Source organism: Pteropus medius, unplaced genomic scaffold, assembly GCF_902729225.1.
Source record: "Pteropus medius unplaced genomic scaffold, Ma_sr-lr_union100, whole genome shotgun sequence".
Classification (NCBI taxonomy): domain Eukaryota; kingdom Metazoa; phylum Chordata; class Mammalia; order Chiroptera; family Pteropodidae; genus Pteropus; species Pteropus medius.
Genome location: NW_024342469.1, coordinates 7502946 through 7521200, shown reverse-complemented (window position 1 = coordinate 7521200; position 18255 = coordinate 7502946). Strand labels below are relative to the sequence as shown.

At 50.0% G+C, this 18255-nt stretch overlaps 1 protein-coding gene and 1 pseudogene across 3 annotated transcripts in view; one reads left to right on the top strand and one right to left on the bottom strand.

The window, feature by feature from the left end:
• CBX7 (chromobox 7) overlaps positions 1-11139 on the bottom strand; it is a 17758-nt gene extending 6619 nt beyond the window's left edge. For 2 of the 3 annotated variants that reach the window (XM_039863421.1, XM_039863423.1), the window contains exons 1-3: positions 10862-11135; positions 8595-8638; positions 1889-1954 (exon numbers count right to left, since the gene is read on the bottom strand). In XM_039863421.1, the coding sequence (XP_039719355.1) occupies positions 1889-1954; positions 8595-8638; positions 10862-10930 (179 nt within the window). In that variant the 5' untranslated portion in view covers positions 10931-11135. Of the gene's footprint in view, positions 1-1888; positions 1955-8594; positions 8639-10861 lie in introns of all 3 variants that reach the window. The other variant, XM_039863422.1, reaches the window with a different exon arrangement.
• Positions 11140-14933: 3794 nt separating this feature from the next.
• Positions 14934-15049, top strand: LOC120603025 (uncharacterized; annotated as a pseudogene).
• Positions 15050-18255: the final 3206 nt, after the last annotated feature.

The following is an 18255-nucleotide window of genomic DNA, read 5'->3' as shown; positions in this document are numbered from 1 at the left end:
GACTTACTCAGCTCTCCCTGAGTTGTTACCCCCATCCCTTCAGCTGCCCCTGCCCTCCCCCCACTGCCCCCTTTCCTCCCTCATCCCCCACAGCTTCCCAGCTCACACCACCCCAGTCAGCCACACGCAGAGCCACACTTGCCTCCATGCTGCTTCTCAAACACAGGTCCTCACCCCAGGGCCTGTGCACTCACTGTGCTTGATCCAGGACATTCTCTAAAATACCCACTAGGCTCATTCTCTCACTTAATTCAGGTCTTTGGTCAAACATCACCCCCATTCATCCTTCTCCATGTCCCTGTCTTTGAGCAGTGATCACCATCTGACACTGGACATGTTTATTAGTGTCCTTCTTATTGTGTGTCTCTGCACTGGAAAGTGAACCACGTGTGGGTAGGGACATTTGCTGGTGCTTTCTTGCTGTATCCCAAGCACCTGGAATAGTGCCTGGCATGGACAAGGATTTCAACCAAGACTTGTTGAACAAACCGAAGAATGACTAGCTGGCCCCTAATTACCATCAGAAGATACTCACACGTGTGTGTCCACACTCACAGGCTTACAAAGTGCGTTCACATCCCTTTGCTCCCTACGAAAGCCCCACGAGGTCAGCATACTATCCCCATTTCATGGATGGGGAAGCTGAGGCTCAGAGAAGGAAAGGCCTTGCCCAACACCTCGCAGCTGGGAAGGGCAGAGCCAGGATTCTAATCGAGGCCTTTAACATCTGCCAATGCTCTCCTTACCACATTCCAGGACACTCCAAAAGATTCTCCCAGGGTCACAACTCTTTTGCTCAAGGCCCCACAAGCAGTGGGACAGGGTCGCCCTCCTTTTTAAAAGAAGAAACAGCGGGAACTGGTCCTTCGCATCAGAAGCAGACCTCCCAGGGGAGAAGTGATGAGAAGGGGCATGAGGGACAGAGAAAGGGCATCTGACATGGAGTCAGGAGCCCCAGGTTGAGTACTGGCTGGTCTACTTTCTGGCTGTGAGGCTCCCTGCCTGTCAGACGAGACCCTCAACCCTGTCTCAGGAGGTTCAAGAAGGAGCCACATGAAACGATTTTAGGAAATAGTCCACACTGCACAGGTTAATGTCTGGGGAGAGGCTACAGGACGGGGGTTGCCTGCTGGCAGGTCAGCACTGCTGGGCGCTGGGCCTGGCACTGGGCCCATGCAGCAGAAGGGACCTGCTAGATTCTGCTCAAAGCCCCCACACCGGGACGCTCCTTGCTGAGATGTGTCCTCATGGCCTTTGGAGAAGCTGCCGACCACGAGCCAACCTGTGAATCTCAGCAGAGCAAGGGCAGATGTGGGAGACTGAGGCCTGGGCAGCTTTACCCAGGGCCACTCAGCGAGGTGGCGGCCAGGTGGGGTGCACCAGAACTCAGCTATCCTGGCTCCAAAGTCAGGCCCCCTCCCAGCCCTGCCCTGAGCTTTATCAGACTCATCCTCTCCTGCTGAGGGAATCTCTAAGGAGCATGTCTCTGATCTGTCCCCAAGGGCATGACTGGGCATTGCTGACATTGCCACCCATCACACATACAGCATTGCTCTGATGCATTTTTATATTCTTCACTGGAACTGAAACCCTACCTTACAGGGAAGTTGCGGCAGGAGTTATTGGGGTGGCCCAGTTTATAGCAGAGAGACCGAGGCCTGGGGAGGGGAGGAAAGTGGCCAGCACCAGCAACAGGAAAAGGACCAGGGCCCTCAGCTTCCCTGGACCTGGTACTCGACACCTTCCCCTAGTCGCAGACTAGACCGGGCTGTCCCCGCCAGACTCCCGCTGCCCATGCCCCTTGTTCAGAGCCAAGCCAACGGCAGGCTCCCTGGGAAACCTCCAAGCCTGCCTGTTACCCAGCCCCATGGCAGGCTGAGCCCCTTACTTCTCCTCATAGGCCATGACCAGGCGAGGGTCCAGGATGTGCTCTTCTGGCTCCCACGTGCTGTACCTGGGAGAGAAACGAGAGGTCAGAGCTGCCCTGCTCCCCACTGGATTCACAGAGGCCACTCCACCAGAGCCCACTGTCTCAGGCTCTCACCACCATGGAGCTGTCCTTGGTCGCCCAGGCTAGGTCAGGGGCCTCCTTAGGGCTCCAGCATGACCAGAACTCCCCTCGTTCTGAGCACTGATCACGCCACCTATAAATGTGTCCAACTTCCAGGGAGACCCCATGTTCATCTCAGGAGCATGGGGTGCTTGGAAAAGGGCAGGGCCTCTAAATCACGGATTACCTTCCTAGAAGAGGCTAGAGTGTGTGGCAAGGGCAGGGGCTCTGAGCCTGGCTGCCTGGGTTCAAATGCCAGTTCTGCCCTTGCTAGCTGCAGAACCTTGAATGATTTACTTAATGCACCTTCGCCACGACTTCCCCATGTATAAAGGACTCTTATGCTGATTAAATGCGTTACGTGTCTAAGTGTTTAGAGCAGTGCCTGGCACACAGGAAGTGCTCTGTGCTCATCGCTGTTGTTGTCCCGCCCCTCCTCAAACCCCAGCCCCAGCACAGCCTCTCTGCCCAGGCTGAGCTGCTCCCTCCCATCTCAGGACACATCTGTGGCATCATGGTCGGGTCTGAAGTGCCCTTGTATCAGGGACCAGCACACAGCAGGAATTTGCTAAGTGTCCAGCAACTGGATGGTGCAGCGGTCATATGGCAGGCCCTCTTGGCATTTCCCCAGGGGATCTTCTACCACTCCCAGACCAGAGAGCATGCCCTGTGGGACAGACCTGGGCTGAGACAGCTCAGCACTTCCCGAGCTCAGCCACCCTTGTTCCACCTGCACTGTCATTTACTTAGTATCAGCCTTTAATGCAGCTCATTTTTTAGTTTATATAGTTCTATTTTTACAGCAGACTGTATATGACTTCCATAAGTGGAAAAACCAGTATCGCTCCCCATAAACAGATGCTAGTATATAAAAAATTTAAAAACATATATGTTTGTATCTGTACATATGCACATACATGCAAATATACTATGTATAAACCTAACAGTGTGTATGTGCACATGTGTATGCACAAACAAAACCAAAGCAATGGACTATGATTCTGGCCGGGGCTGCACCTAGCTCTGCTGGATAAGAAAGGAAATGGGCAGGTATTAGGGAGGTGTTAGGAGGCAGAAAGAGGCTGGGCGGGGCCCCTGCCCCCATAGTCCACAACAGCCTAACTAAAACCATTTTAAACTGTCCTGGGACTGTGGAACCTCACAGTAGTCCAATCTAGATCAAACAAGTTGCCCCAAAACAGAATCCTCTCCTCCTTTCTCCAGTGATACTGCCGCATACCGACTTCCTGTCGGTGCCCTGTTGAGATCTGTGGACTCAGCAATGAAGGTCCATGCTCTAAGGCCTTATGGCCCCTACCCACGTGCCACATGCCCAGCTTGAGCAGGCACGATCTCACCTCTCTTCCTCTGCACGTGCTGTGCTCTCCCCGCTCCAGTGAACTCCTACTCATCCTTTTAAGAGCCACGTCCTTGTGGCTTTCCCTGACATCTCTCTCAGCTAGTAACAGTCCCCTTTGAATCCTCTCCCAGCAGGGTGAACCCTCCCCACTATGGCCTTACTGTTGCACTTGGCAGCTATCATAATTACCGATGAACCCAGATGGCATCCTGGTGGGCAGATGGCAACCCTTCCCCAGGCGCTCTGGGAATGGCTCTACAAGCCACTGCAATTTTGCTCACCCTGAAGCAATGCTGAAAGTGAAACAGGTTTGTTTGTTTGTTTTTAAATAGTTTGGGTAAAGCCCCAACTATGAGCAACCAGAGGCTGATTGAGACTCCATACCTTCCTCTCCGAAAATGAAGGATGAATTTCCACTACTGGAACTAATTACAAGAAAGGGGGGATTCTGTGTTCCTCCTTCGGCTGCCTTGCCCTCTTTCTCTAGCTGTGGAAAGGTCACCTCACTCTGCCCTGCCCGCTTCCCCAACATCCTGCCCATTTTTTGTTGATGTAGCTGCTATGCGGTTCCTGGCAAGTCCCTAACCTTCTCTGGACCCGTTTCCTCATCTTAGAATTACCAGCACCACCACAGTAGCAGCAAGGAGGGAGCGTGGACTACCACCAGGGACCCATCGACTCTTCCTAACATCCTCATGAGGTAGGTGACCCTATTTTACAAATGAAGACACTGAGGCACAGAGGGTAAATATCTTGCCAAGGCCACTGAGCCAGTGAGTGGCCAGTCTGTGGTTGGAACTCAGTTAAATCTCTGCCTTCTGGTCCCGCACATGTCACCGAGGTGGGACGTCCATGGAAGAGGGGAACAGCCTGACTGACCAGTCCTCGGTATCGGACTGCGAGGATCAGAACACAGTAGGTACACAGAAAGGGTTGGAGGATTCAAAGGGGGCTGTTACTAGCCTGGGGCATGAATCCATGGGATCTGAGGCAACAGCACAGGGTCAAACTTGGCAGCTGGAGGCCTGGCCCTGCTCCCATGCTAGGGGAATGGAAGGGGAGGTGGATGGCACGAGTGTCTGTCAAACACCCTGGGTTCCCCTAAAATGGAGGACAATCGTGCTCCTCCGCAGAGTGGGGATCCAGAGGCCACAGAGACGGCAAATCCATTTCGGGAACAGAAGGGCTCAAGAACAGGAGCGCACAGGCGGCAGCGTCCACAACCTGGGCGACATCACGGGGCCAGAAGGGGAGAGCAGAGGGAACCCGCGCACACTGCGCGGCTACGGAGTACTAGGTGAGGTGCCGAGGACCCATTTCGCATCGCCCCGCCCCTCCCTTCTTCCGCGAGCCTGGGCGTCGCGCGCGCGCGCGCGCACGCAGTGGGGGCTCGTACCCCGGATTACCGGGCCAACCAATGGGGGACGGGGGCGGGGACGACGCGCGCTGACTGAGAGGTAAACACGGCCACGTGACCGACAGCCCCGCCCCCTCGGGACCGGTAAACAGGCTCCCGGCTGGGGCCAGAGCCCGGTCTGCGCAGGCTCGCGCCGTGCTGGGGGCGGGGCGCCCCGCAGAGCCAGGCCTGCCCCATTACCCCACTAGAATTTAAAGCCGGGCAAAATGAGAAGCGAGGTGGGCTGGGGGCAAGCCTGCAGGGGTGGCCTTGCGCGAGCGACTCAATGGCTGAGGCCTCTCTTTACCCATCCGTGAAGTGGGGCTACCAATGGTCTGGCTTTTAGGGTTGATATTCCTATTAGATGTGTTAAGCCATGTGAAGTACTTGGTTCATTATGATACATAATAAAAGCAAATAAGCCTTAAATCAATTTCAAAAGTCTAGAGAGTGCAAAAACCTGCCAAGGATCCAGTCCTGGACTCTGCTGCTGCTGCTGCTGCCCAAACCGAGTCTTAGGAGAAGGAAGCACCTCTGCCTCTGGCTCTGTTATGAACTTCTTGTCATAGGCGCCTTGGCAGGGCCCCTTAAGGCTAGGGCCTCATTTCACAGATGGGGAGATGGAAGTGCAGAGAGGCCAAGGGCTTTGCCCTGGGTCACACAGTTGGTAAATTATAGAATGGGGTTCAAAGGCAGCCTGGATTGGGTCCACAGCCTGAGCATTTCCTACTGAACTAGCCATCAGCGCCCCCCACACAAGAGATCCTCTGTCACCTTTGCCAGAGCTGGCTGTGTATCAAAGGGGCTAGGTCTCCAAGCCCTGGGGTCAGACAGCCCACAGTTCAAAATGCCCCAGCTGTATCCCTGGGCAAGGACTCATCTGTAAAGTGGGTTGCCATGAGTCAATTAAATGGGCCAGTGCCTGATCACAGGGGCTTACTGATCAGCAGCTTTCTTACTGCTATGCCCTGAGCGTTGGTCATTACTAACGCTCCACGGAGGCGGTCCTCCCTAGAAGATGCCGTAACATTCGCAAGTGGGAAAGGATGAAAGGAGCACGGTCTCAAAGGGAGAACAGCAGTCCTGGGCAGGTCACAAGGACAGCGAGGTGTCTGAAGGTCTCTGCGGGGCTGAGAGCACCTGTAGCTGATGATAAAACATCCCCTGCCCTATGCCCCCAACCCCTTCCTGTGCCATTTGCTGTGCCTGCCAGAAGAAGCAAGAAAGCTCTTCTGCCCCGCCTGCTGGGGAGGAAGGCAGTCACTTGTCTGCTGGGAGAGAAAATAGGCGGCAAAGCATGTAAAGGCTTAACAGGATCCTGGCACAGAGCTGGTGTTCCTTTAGAAAATGTGTTTGTTGTTGTTAATATAAGCCTCCCTGGCCAGAGTGAGGAGGGGATTGTGGAGCAGGAAAATCTGACTCCCCTCCCCACTGATGCCGGCACTGCCCTAGCCGAGCCTCCCAGGCCTGCAGGGAGCAGCATGCCCAACGACCCAATCCTCACCTTTCTCAGCTCCTGCTGCAAGCCAGACCCCCCGAGGAGGAAACTGAAGACGAAGTGGGTTACAAAGGAGCCCTGGGTCTCCTGCTTCTCCCTCTGATGTTCTGTCTTCCCCCAAGTGAAGTGGGGTGACAGAGTGGACGACGTGAAGTGGGGACCACAAGGCACGCGGCAGTTATATTCTAGTAAGGACCTCCCTCTAGGTCTCAGTTTCCCCATCTAAGAACTCAGCTAAATGATTTCTAGGCCACTTTGAGTTTCTGTGAGGAATGGAATTCCCCAGGTCCCTCTCCTGGCTGGGGGAAACTAGAAGCTGAACTGTCTAACTATTAATAGCAAACATTTACTAAGTGCTCGGCTGGCTGAGAATGCACCAGGTACTTTCTAGCCATCACCTAATCCTCACAACGCTGTGACAAAGGCTTTGTTGTTCCAGTTTGGAGATGAGGAAGCAGAGGTGCCACCACATTGGGGGACCTGCCCAAGGGCTCACAGCTGTCCAGCTGTGAACCAGGCCAGGAACCCAGGACCGAAGTGTGGGGGAGTCACAGGTGCCCCAGTCATCTGGTCAAACAGGGCTCCCAGAACTCCCTTGGCGGGTCATAAAAGGTAGTCGTGAGGGGCTCATCTGGTGGTCTCAGCATATTAAGAAACCAGTGGCCTCTGGGGCCAGGGCTCCGGCCAACAGAATCATGGAGGGACTGCTCTGGGGGCGCTATGTCTTCCCTGCTGATGGAAGCTCTGATGGGCAGACATATTCATTTGGGATTAATAAAAATGGGAGATAGAACTTTTAATTGATAAGTACCTCTGTTCAGAGAAAGAAATCTTTCAAAAGATGGAATCTACAAAGGAGGAAAAATAGCCAAAAGTGCCTTGAAGGCCACCAAGCTGGGACCATACTCCAACACAATGCCTTCTGGTGCAGAAGCTAAGGGGGGCAAGTACCAGGGAGCCAATGCTCCGGCTGCCCACCCTGGGCATCTCCCTCTAGCTCTCCTGCACTCTTGCTGCCCCTTCGCCCAGGCCGGAAGTCCACCTCTCATCTGCCCGGTGGAGGAAGGGACCCTTCTTCAGTCCTGGGGTGTTTGGGAAGGGGCAGCAGGAGCAGGAGGAATGCGCAAGTGCATTATCTTGTTGGCCAGCCACCAACTCCAACCATAAGGATGCCTGCAGGTCACCCTGGACACAGGCCCAAACCTTTCACCCCACAGGTGAAGGAGCCCATTGGGAGAGCAGGGCCTGGACTATTGAACCCGTTTTGCAGAGAAGGAAGCTGAAGCAGCATAAACCATCTTCCCCTCTGCTGTCTCTTCCCACCATACCCCCCAAGGTGCTCCCTAGGACACAATACCGGGCCAGCCCCCTCCACCAGCACAGCAGAAAGCCCCTGGCACAGACAGCAGAGGCTCCACGCAGACAGGGGTTCCAGGAGTAGGTCTCTGGGAGACAGGGCAGGGAGGTGGGGCACCTACAGACCAATGGGGAGGCCCCACGACTTGTTCATTCACCCCCCACCCCCCAAACAACTCCCTGCTGGGATGTGATTGGTTGTGTGAATGATCCTGATTGGGCCTCTGCAAGATAGGTGGAGCGACTGGGAGAGGTCCTAGACCCAGCTCCCAGCCCCCCAACTCTAAGAGGGAAGAGGCACAAAGGAGATACCTGAAAATGAGAAGGCCTAGTTCAACTCTTGCTGTGTGACTTAAGGCAAGCAGCTTACCCTCTCTGAGCCTGTTTCCTCATTTTTAGAGCTCACCAGCCCACCTGCCTCACAAGGCTGTATGGGAACCTGCTCTATAGACAAGAGTGCTGTCCAAAGGCAAGGTGGGCTTAGGCTCTGTCCCTAGTTCTATGGCACTGAGGACTCGTGCCCCACTGGCTAGACTTGTCTTACCCAGCCCCACAAACTCCTGCCCAAGCCCTGTACTTGCTGTGGCTTGGGGGCTTCTCCACCCGGCCAGCAGCCATCTCTGAAGCCAGGATGCTGGACCTTCACCTCCCAGGTGCCAGGAAAAGCAAGAAGGAGGGTAGGGGAGGCTCCAACCAGAAGATGGAGCTCAACCAAGGGGAGCAGGTGAAAAGGGAAGCTGGGGCCCACCTTGACCATCATGTGCTTCAAGCCCCTCAGCTGGCAGAGGAGCAACTGAGAGCCAGACGAGATGATTTAATCAAGACCTGCCAACCAATTACTAGAGCAGCTATAGCTAAATGCTAGACAGGCGAGAGGGCAAAAGGTGGACGGAGGGATGTACAGGCAGGCAGACACACACACAAAGGACCTTACTTTGGGGGCCATCCTTTCCACTTCACCAGATATTCGACTTTACCCTGGGGAAAAAGAGAAGCAGACACAGTGAGATACACAGTAAGACAACCACTCACAGGACAGTAAGGCCCAATCCCCTCTGCAGATAAGACATCCCCCAACACACACACACAGACCAGGGAACTCCCCTGCACCAGATCCCCACCAACCCAGAGACCCCTCCAAACTTTTGTTGCTATATGACCCCCCCCAAACTTTCGTTGCTACATGACCACCCCAGACCACCCTCCCTACAAGAGCACAAGAGTTCCCCTGGTCCCTGATTGTTCTGAGGCTCCTGTGGCAGAAGCTCAGAGCTCATGTCACTCATGGGGAAACTGAGACTACATGGGGGTGTGTGTATCACCAAAGATCCAGTGTCCAGAGTCCCAGCGCTAAGACCAAAACTTTCTTTCCTTTTTAGATCAGAAGACTCTCCAAATCATAGAAAATTCCTCGCTCAGGTGTTCCCCAAGGGTCCAGTCCCACCAGCCCCCTCCCTGGGAGAGGCAGGGCTCTCGATTCAAAAGTTCCTAGCAGGGCCCCAGAGAAAGTTGACAAAGTCTCCACCTTTAGAAATGATGGCCACCCCTCCAGTAGTCAGAAAATCCAGCCAGGTCCCCCGCTTCCTCACAGCTCACAGGGGCCTTCAAAAGTTTCCAGTCCAACCTCATCCAATGGCGGAACCCCTCCACACCGGAACTCTGAGGCCAAGATATGTCACCTCTTCAAAGAGGCCTTTCCTGGCCACCCTTCCTAATGTTATCCCTCCTACTTCACAATTCTTCCTGCATAGCACACAGCCCCACCGGAAAGCATCTGTATTTATTTCCTCATTCATTGGGTGTCTCTGCCAGAATATCTGGTCCTCGAGGGAATAGGTGTATCCCTCCTTGGGGCTTAGAATGGTGCCTGGTATATAACAGATCCTCAATAAATTTATTTTAAACGAAGGGCTGAAGGAATGACGCTCCTCAGTCTCTGGCACTACCTCTCAGGCTGGTGTAGAAGGAGGGTAATCACTGTATCTGCTTGGGCTACACTTCATGGAAAGCACTGGGTTCGGTGGAATAAATTAAAATCGAGGAAACTCTGGAGGATGGGAGAAGGAGGAGGGGCAGCCCGAACTTGAAGACAAAAGTTCAACCCCATCAGAGTTGGAGGAAGAAAAGAAGCTCATGGCTCACCTTGACCTTAGCCCAAGATGTCAAGACAGTTTTCTCTCTGGTAAGATGAGTTGGCAATCAGCCAACTTGAGCTCCTCTGCTACTTCCATCTCTAACTTGTTGTGTGACCTTGACCAGGTCACTTCCCTTGCCTGGGCCTCAGTTTCTGCCTCAAGTGGGAGGCGGTGACCTCTAAGCCCCCTCCCAGCCCTGTGGCTGGAGCCTCCGGAGGGGCCGCAGAGAGGAGATGGGGGAAAAGGATGGTGGCGAGGGCCAGGAGAGGAACTTTCCCCAAGGACTCGCAGCCCCAACCTCCGGTCCGGAACGAGCCCACTCTGCAAACATGTGCACAGGAAGTGTGGACCGCCGAAGTCCAGCCGGAGGCGCGGGGACCCAAACCCAGGAGAGACCTCCTTAAATTTCAGGGTGTATGTTTTGTAGGCGGAGGCCAAGGCCAAGGCGAAGGGGGAGGAGTTTCGAGGATACTGGAGCGCTGTAGGCGGCTTCGCTGAGCCCTGCCGGGCGGGGCCGAGAGTTGGGGTGGGGAAGACCGAGGGGTGTGCACTGGAAGAGGGAGAGAAAGATGGAGGTGGGGGTGTAGAGAGGATCGGGAAAGGTCGAAGTCCAGCAGTTAAGACTTCTGAGGCAAGAGGCTGTTCCAAAGCTCCGCCTCCAACTTCAAAGGTCTTGGTACCAAGAGTCCAGAGTCCTGAGTTCGAGACCCAGCTCCGACGCTCACACACAAGACAAGACGCTTCCTCAACTTGGGCCTCAGTCTCCCCATATTTAGGATGAGGGGAGCGTGAGGAAGGATGGCGTTCAGGATCCCTACAGTCAGATCCTCATCTCCAGCTCTGGCGGGCTCGCTGCCCCCAGCATCCCGGGGCGACAACTTTTATTCTACTCGCCCTACCAGGTGGCGGGGGAAACTGAGGCATGGGCTGGGAAACAAGCCCACCAGCGTGGGGCTGCCTGGGGCCCCCGCCCCATTTTCCCTTCGCCTCCAGCGTGGAGCGGATGGTGTTGGGAGCAGGAGGGGACCCCAAAGGGGTCCTGGGAGCCGCCCCCCGGCAGCCTCACCTTCCTCACGCGCTTCTTCCGGATGCTCTCCACGGCGAACACCTGCTCGCCGATGGCTGACAGCTCCATGCGGGGCGGCGGGCGAGCGGGCCCGAGGCCGGGCCGGGCCAGGCCGGGGGCGGAGCTGCGGGGCCGCGGCTGAGGCGCGCGATGCTAGGGCCGGCGGGGTCCCAGTCACCCTCGCCCGGGCGCGCACGCGCACGCGCACGCGCGCACACCCCCCCGCGTTCCCTCACGCCGCCGACGTTCCATTTTTGAACCTGCGCAACGTTTTCCTCGGCGCGAGCGAGCAAGCGAGCGCGCGGGGAGTGGGCGGGGCGGGGGCTCGGCTCGTGCCCGGCAGGTCCCGCCCCCTCCCCGCCGGCCCCGCCCCCGCTAGAGCCCCGCCCCGTCGGGGCTCCGTCCCGCCCCGCCCGGGAGCCAGGGGCCGCGCGCAGCTCACCCAGCCGCCCGCCCGCGGAACTTATTTGGCGCGGGCGCCGCTCGGCTCCGGGGCGGGACGAGATCCCAATATTCAGACGCGTTTCCTAAAATCCTTGGTGACTCTTATGGGTTAGGCAGATGAGGAAACGGGCCGAGTGGGGAGGCCGTCTGCCCCACTTCTCACAAAGGAGCGGACGGGACCGCGGCGCCGACCCCAGAGCTGCAGGAGGGTGGGGGACGGCCAAAGCTTCCCAACCTTTCGCAGTGTCACCACACCGCGGTCTCTCCAGATCTGGGCTCCGGAGCGGCGCAGTTTGGCCAGGGCTGTGCAGGCCCCTCCACAGCCATAGTTCCATTCATCTGTCCGTCAGTCCGTGGGCTGTAATGCAGAGACGCCCGGGACAGGCGCGGGCTCTGCCTCGAGGGCCCCCAGCTAGGCAAAAATCCGCAGCAGGTGTAGCTGCGGCGAATAAAAGGTGCACACGGGAACGGATTTTGCTGCCACGCTGCCCCAAGACCCAACACACACAAACCGCGCTGGGCGCTCGGCATATAGTAGGTGTTCAACTATTTGTGGAATGAATGGATCTTGAGGTCCCGGAAGAACTCGTTATAACCACCCAGCCCCAAGCCAGTCCTGTTTTATCGCGGCATTTCCTTTCATCCTCGCCAGGAACCCGGAATCGTCGTGCTCCTCCGGCACCCACCGCCTACGGCAACTGATCCCAAGCCCTGCCTTTCCACACCCCTTGTCCTTTCTCTGGACGGCAACAATGACCTTCCCACTGAGCTGCCATCCCCTCCGACCCAGTATTTACACAGCGCCAGCGTGCTTTCTGAAAAAAACAGATCTGACTGAGTCACCCTAGTGCTTAAAAACCTTCCATAATTCCCTATTGTCCTCAGAATAAAGTCCAAACGCTTCTGTCTGACATACAGAAAAAAATAAAAAAAGAAGTGACAAATTGAAACTTGACTTTTTATCAGGAGCAACGGAAGCCAGAAGGCAGAGGAATGATGTATCCGATGTCCCGAGAGGAGATAACCATCATCTTACAATTATATGTCTGGTGAAAATTTATTTCAAAAACGATGTACCCAGTGAAAACACCTTGCCAGAACGAAGTAAAACAATAACATTTACAAATACAGAAACTAAGACTGTCACTAGCAGACCCTCCCTAAAGGGAATTCCTATGGAGATACTTCAGTCAGGGAGAAGACATCACGGACAGATCTGATGCAATGGGGAATGAAGAACAACAAACACTGATAATACAAAACAATAACCATGTCTTCTGGATGAAAATAGAGCTAAAATACACAGCAACAATAGCATATAACAGGTGAGCAGAGTTAAAGTGTTCTAAGATCCTTACATTCTTCAGGAAGAACATGAAGATAGATACTAAATACACTCGAACTTTGATTAGTTAAGAAAGCAACTGTCATTACAAGGTAAACATTAAAAGAGTGGAAATGCAGTGTAAAGTATTTACCCAAATTATTAGAGGTCAAAAATAGAATGAGAAAAATCAACCCAATCAATCCTAAAGTAAGCAAGAATGGAGAGAAAAATAAACACAAGACAGGTGAGGCCAATAGGTGACAGATATAAATTCAAATGCACTATGATTTAATCAATGCAACTGGAATAAACGTTGTAGTTAAAATACGTAGATTCTCATACTGGATAAAATCTAACTGCATGCAATTTACAAAAGACATCCACAAGAGATGATTCCAAATCAGAAGGATGCTGAAAGAGCAAAAGTAAATGCATGGGGGAAAATATAGCATGCAAACAAAGGCTAACAAAAAGACTAGTACAGTTATTTTAATACCAGAAAAAATCATCACTGGAGGTAAAGAAGGTCACTTCATAATGAAAATATTCTAATCCATCGGAAAGATAGAACAATTCCAAATTTGCATGCAAAAATATAGTCTTAAAACATAAGAAACACGAAGAGAGCCACACAGAAAAATAGATGAATCTACAATTACAGTGTGAGATTTTAAAACACATCTCTCCGTAATTGGTAGAACAAGCAGACATATGTTCAATAAGGATACGATTAAGAAATTTGACTAATGGACTTTAATAGAATACCGAGGCACATCATAAAGAGGAACTGCTAGTGACCAATGAAATAAAAAGTTGCTCAACCTCATGAGCCATGAAAATATAAAACCACAAGATCCAACTTCACCCCCACCTGATAAGTAAAAATTTTAAAGTCTGATAATGACAAGTCCTGACAAGAATGGAACAAGGTGAACTCACAGACACTGTCGGGGAGAATAAAAGTGGATTCCACCAATTTGGAAATGAGTTTGGCACTACCGAATTAGTTCAAACTTGCATGTGACCTGTGAGCCAGCTATTTGCACCCTAGGGAAACCCCCTGGAGCCATTCTTGCATGTGTGCACCACAAAACCTGTTTTTAAATGTTTGTAGCAATCATATTTGTAAAGACTGGAAACTGGAAACAGCCCCCAAATCCCACAGGCTCGGCTAGTGGTCATACACTGAATTATTAGCGAGCATTGAAATCGAAGAATCTATCGTGATACACATCAACTTGAATGAGCCTTGCAAAATAATGTTTAGCAAAAGAAATGAGAATACAAACTATATGGTGCCACTTATATATAGTTCAAAGTCAGGCAGAGCTGAACATTATTTCGTATCGGGATTCAGGCAAAGATAGTAACACTAGTGAGGAAACAAGGAGATTATGTTTGCGAAGATCAGAATGGTGATTTCCTCTTGGGGAGAAAGGTGAGGACAAATGCAGAGGAACACAATCTTGGCAATGTCCCCTTTGTAAATTTGGAAGTTGTTTATGTGTACATTCGCTTTATTATTATTCTTTGAATGATCATATGTTTTATACACTCTTATGAATGTATTATGTATCGCAACCCCCAAATTAAATTAAATTTAAAAGAAATGTTTCTGAAACTTTAAAAGTAATGTTTCTGAACAGTTAGGGGCCAGACTCTGCAGAGCATTTTAGGCTATGTTAAGGATTTTTGTCTTATCCTTATTCTAACAGGTAGTTGAGGGAGAACTGTAGCTAAAAGAAAAATACTAAGAATAATAGAAAAATTGACTCAAAATAAAATAAAAATAATTCAGGAAATAAAAGATAACTTTGAGTTGAAATTGCCTCAGAAATGTTTTAAGAGATACCACACGGACAAAACATGAACAAGAAGCTTTGAAAAAAGAGCAATCAGAAAATCAGAATTCTTTTTTTTTGGTGGGGGGGTACAATTTGCCACCTTGAGCAGAAACAGCCAGAAAATAAGAATTCTTGAACTATTAAAGATATTGCTGAAATTTTAAAAATTCATAGAAGAGGTAGTGGATCTTTGAACACAGAACAGAAAGATGCAGAATACGAAAGCAGAGACAAGAGCTATGAAGATGGATCCAGGTCCACCATCTGCTATCAGGAGTTTCAGAAAGAGAAGGTAGGAGAGCAAAAGAGAGGAATTTCCCAGAGCTGAACAGAGATGCGGACATCAAATTGAAAAGCTTGGCAGATTAGATGTGGCTCCATAGTGTGGCGGTTAGCACATCTGCTTTACACGCACAGAAGGTCCTGGGTTCGCGCCCCAGTGGAGCCATGGTCCATGGTCTACAGCCATGCCACCCTGAACAAGCCCGATGTTTGATCTCAGAAGCTAAGCAGGGTCGTGCCTGGTTAGTACTTGGATGGGAGACTACCTAGGAAGACCAGGTGCTGTAGGCATAAATAATAAAAGAAAAGAAAAGCTTGGCAAATGATGAGCAGAATAGATTTCTTAAAAACCAATGCCTAGACGCACTAAGAAATATCTGAATATCAAGGATAAAAAGAACATTAAAAGCTTTCTGTTTAAAAAAAAAAAAAATCGCAAAGAACGTGAATCAGTCTGGCAACACCAATAACAGAGGCCAGAGACAGCAGAGAAAGATCTTCAAATTCTAAGAGAAAACTATTTTTAACCTGAAATTATATACCTTCTTGGCCAGTTAAAGATGTTCTATGTAACAGAAAATACGACCCAGACAGTACCTTAAATAAATAGGAGGCTACTTTTCTCATCTGACAAGACATCCATAGGAAGCATTGCTTGCTTGTTCAGTAGATAGAGACATTAGAGCTAGCATTTCTATGCTCTCATAGGCCTTTACCTTATATTGTTGCCACATGGTCACATGATAGAGCTACAGCTCCAGACATCACACCTATGTTTCTTTCATAGCAAGTAGGCAACTAGCAGGTTAGCCTCACTAGCCAAACTCAAATGTAAGGGCTAAATAAAGACATTTTTCAGACCATGCAAGAGCTTTGGAAATTTACCTCCTAAACACCCTTCATTAAGACGTTGTTTGAGAATCTATTTCAGCAAGAATGGCAATGTATTAGTCACGGTAAGTAATCCCAGCTATTAGACCACACGCACGCACACATGCATGCACGCATGCACATATGCAGTCTCAGCAGTTAAAGACACTAAAGGTTCATTTCCTGTCCACCTCAGAGTCCAGCGTGGGTTAGTGGGGGCCAGGGCAGGGAGTGGGAGAGGCTGTTCCACACCATCGTTCAGGACCTAAATTTCCTCCATCTAGTTCTTCTGACATTCCCGGGGCCTCGGACTCCTTCTCAGGAACATTCTTTTGGTGAACAGGGGTAGAGGGAGAGAAAGGAAGGCACATCACTCCCATGGAAGTAACACACCTTCCAGGCACATTTCCTTGGCCAGAACTAGTGTTGTAACCCAACATAGGTGCAAAGAACCGGGTCACCTACCCTAGCTCCAAGGAAGCAGAGGAGCTCATGGACTTTGGTGAGCACCTGCATTCTCCGCAAGAGGCGGAAACCAACTAAGAGGAAGGTGTCGCAGATAAACAGGGATTTATGCAGGCGTCCAGTGGAAAGAAATCTCAGGACCACCGCTGTTGCAGCATGCCTGGAAAGCAGCGTTCACATCTGGTGGGTAGAAACTTTGGAGTGAGATCATTGCGGGGTAAACGGCAACTTTTAAAGAAACTTGCCTCACGGGATGTAATGCACAGCATAGGGAATATAGTCAATAACATCGTAATAACTTCGTACGGTGACAGAAGTTTACTAGAATTGTCATGGTGATCATTACATAAGATATGTAGATGTCGAATCACTATATTGTACACCTGAAACTAATATAATATCACATATCAACTATCATAACAAAAAAGAAGCTGTCAAACTGTTTTTCTAGAATGGCTGGACTACTTTACACTTCCATCCACCCTATTTGAAAGTTCCGGTTGCTCCACATTGTTGCCAACACTCGATATCATCAATCTTTCCCCTTTTCACTGTTTATTGCATGTGTACTGATATCACGTAGACAATTTCTATTTCTCTAGTGACTAACGGTGCATCTTTTTATCTGCTTATTTGCCATTTGTGTATCCTCTTTGGTAAACTGTGCTTTCAAATCTTTTGCCTATTTTTAAAATCAGGTTGTATGTCTTCTTATTTTTGTTATTCTATATTCCAAGCCCTTCATCAGGTATATGTTTTGCAAATCTTTTCTTCCAGACTGTGGCTTCTCTTTTCTTTTCTTTATGGTGGTTTCAAAAAACAAGTGCTCTTCCATTTAGGTATATGATTCATTATTAGTTAATTTTGGTATATAATCTGAGGTTGGGATCGAGATTCATTTTCCCCCTTTATAGTTATCCATCTTGTCAACTCATACCAAGAAAATAAATAAATAAATAAAAAGACTGCTTATACTTGACTGATTATGTCAAATCTGAAGCTCAGTTTGGAAATAATCGATGTCTTAACAAAATTGAATTTCCCAATCCGTGAAAATGTTATCACTTTCCAGTTAACAACATTTAACATTTATTCCTTGTTTAATTCTCTCAGCGATGTTCTGCAGTTTGGGGGGTAGAGTTGCTACACATCTTCATGGGAGTGATACCTAAGTATTTCATTGCTGTTATAAGCAGAATTTAAAATTTTTAATTTCTAACTGTTCATGACTACTAAATAGAACTAAATTTGATTTTCTATATTGACCTTGTATCCTACAATATCACTAAACTCGCTTATTAGTTCTATTAGCTTTTTTGTTGATTCCGTACAGTTTTCTATGTAGATGATGATGTCTGTGAATAAAGTGAGTTTCACTTTATTTCCAATTTGCATGCTTTTCTTTTTCTTGTCTTGTCGCTCTGGCTAAGACCTCCAGGACTATGAGGACTGTAATTATTGAGAGTGGACATCTTCGTCTTTTCCTGATCTTAGGGAGAAAGCACTCGGATTTTTACCAGCTATAGATTTTTTCGTAGACACCTTTTATTAGATTGAGAAAGTTTCCTCCTATTCCTAGTTTTCTGAGAGTTTTTATTATAACATAGTGTTGAACTTTGTAAGATGCTTTTTCCGCGTCTATCGGGATGATCATATGGTTTTCCTTGTGTACTTAATTTGAATTAACGTATGATTTTTAAAATTAATAATAAAGTTATATATTCTTTCAAAGTTTTAATATAAAAATTCAGATTCCCGGGCCCTGAACGGTGTCCTAGACCCTCCTTCTGGCTCTCCTTTCACATGCCTCTCAGTTCCATCCCCGACTCCCCATCCCTGTGGTCACCAGCACACTGCCACCCCCACTCCCAGATCAGGCCACCAGCACCTCTCACTTGGGTCCCTACCACCTCCTCCATCCAGCACTAACAGCCAGAGTGACAGTGTCAATCCTTACTAACCATTGCAATATTGTGATGATAAAAAATATATATATATATATATATTTAGTATTCTTCTCTGTTTGTGGCACAGAGCTCCTAAAACCCCTGGAATTTCCTAAGCGATAAGAGTAATAATGGTATCTTGATATTTGTAACAAACTCCTTTAACCACATCTGAGTTTGTGTTAATGAGGTGACTTTTACTCGGTGGTGTTGGAA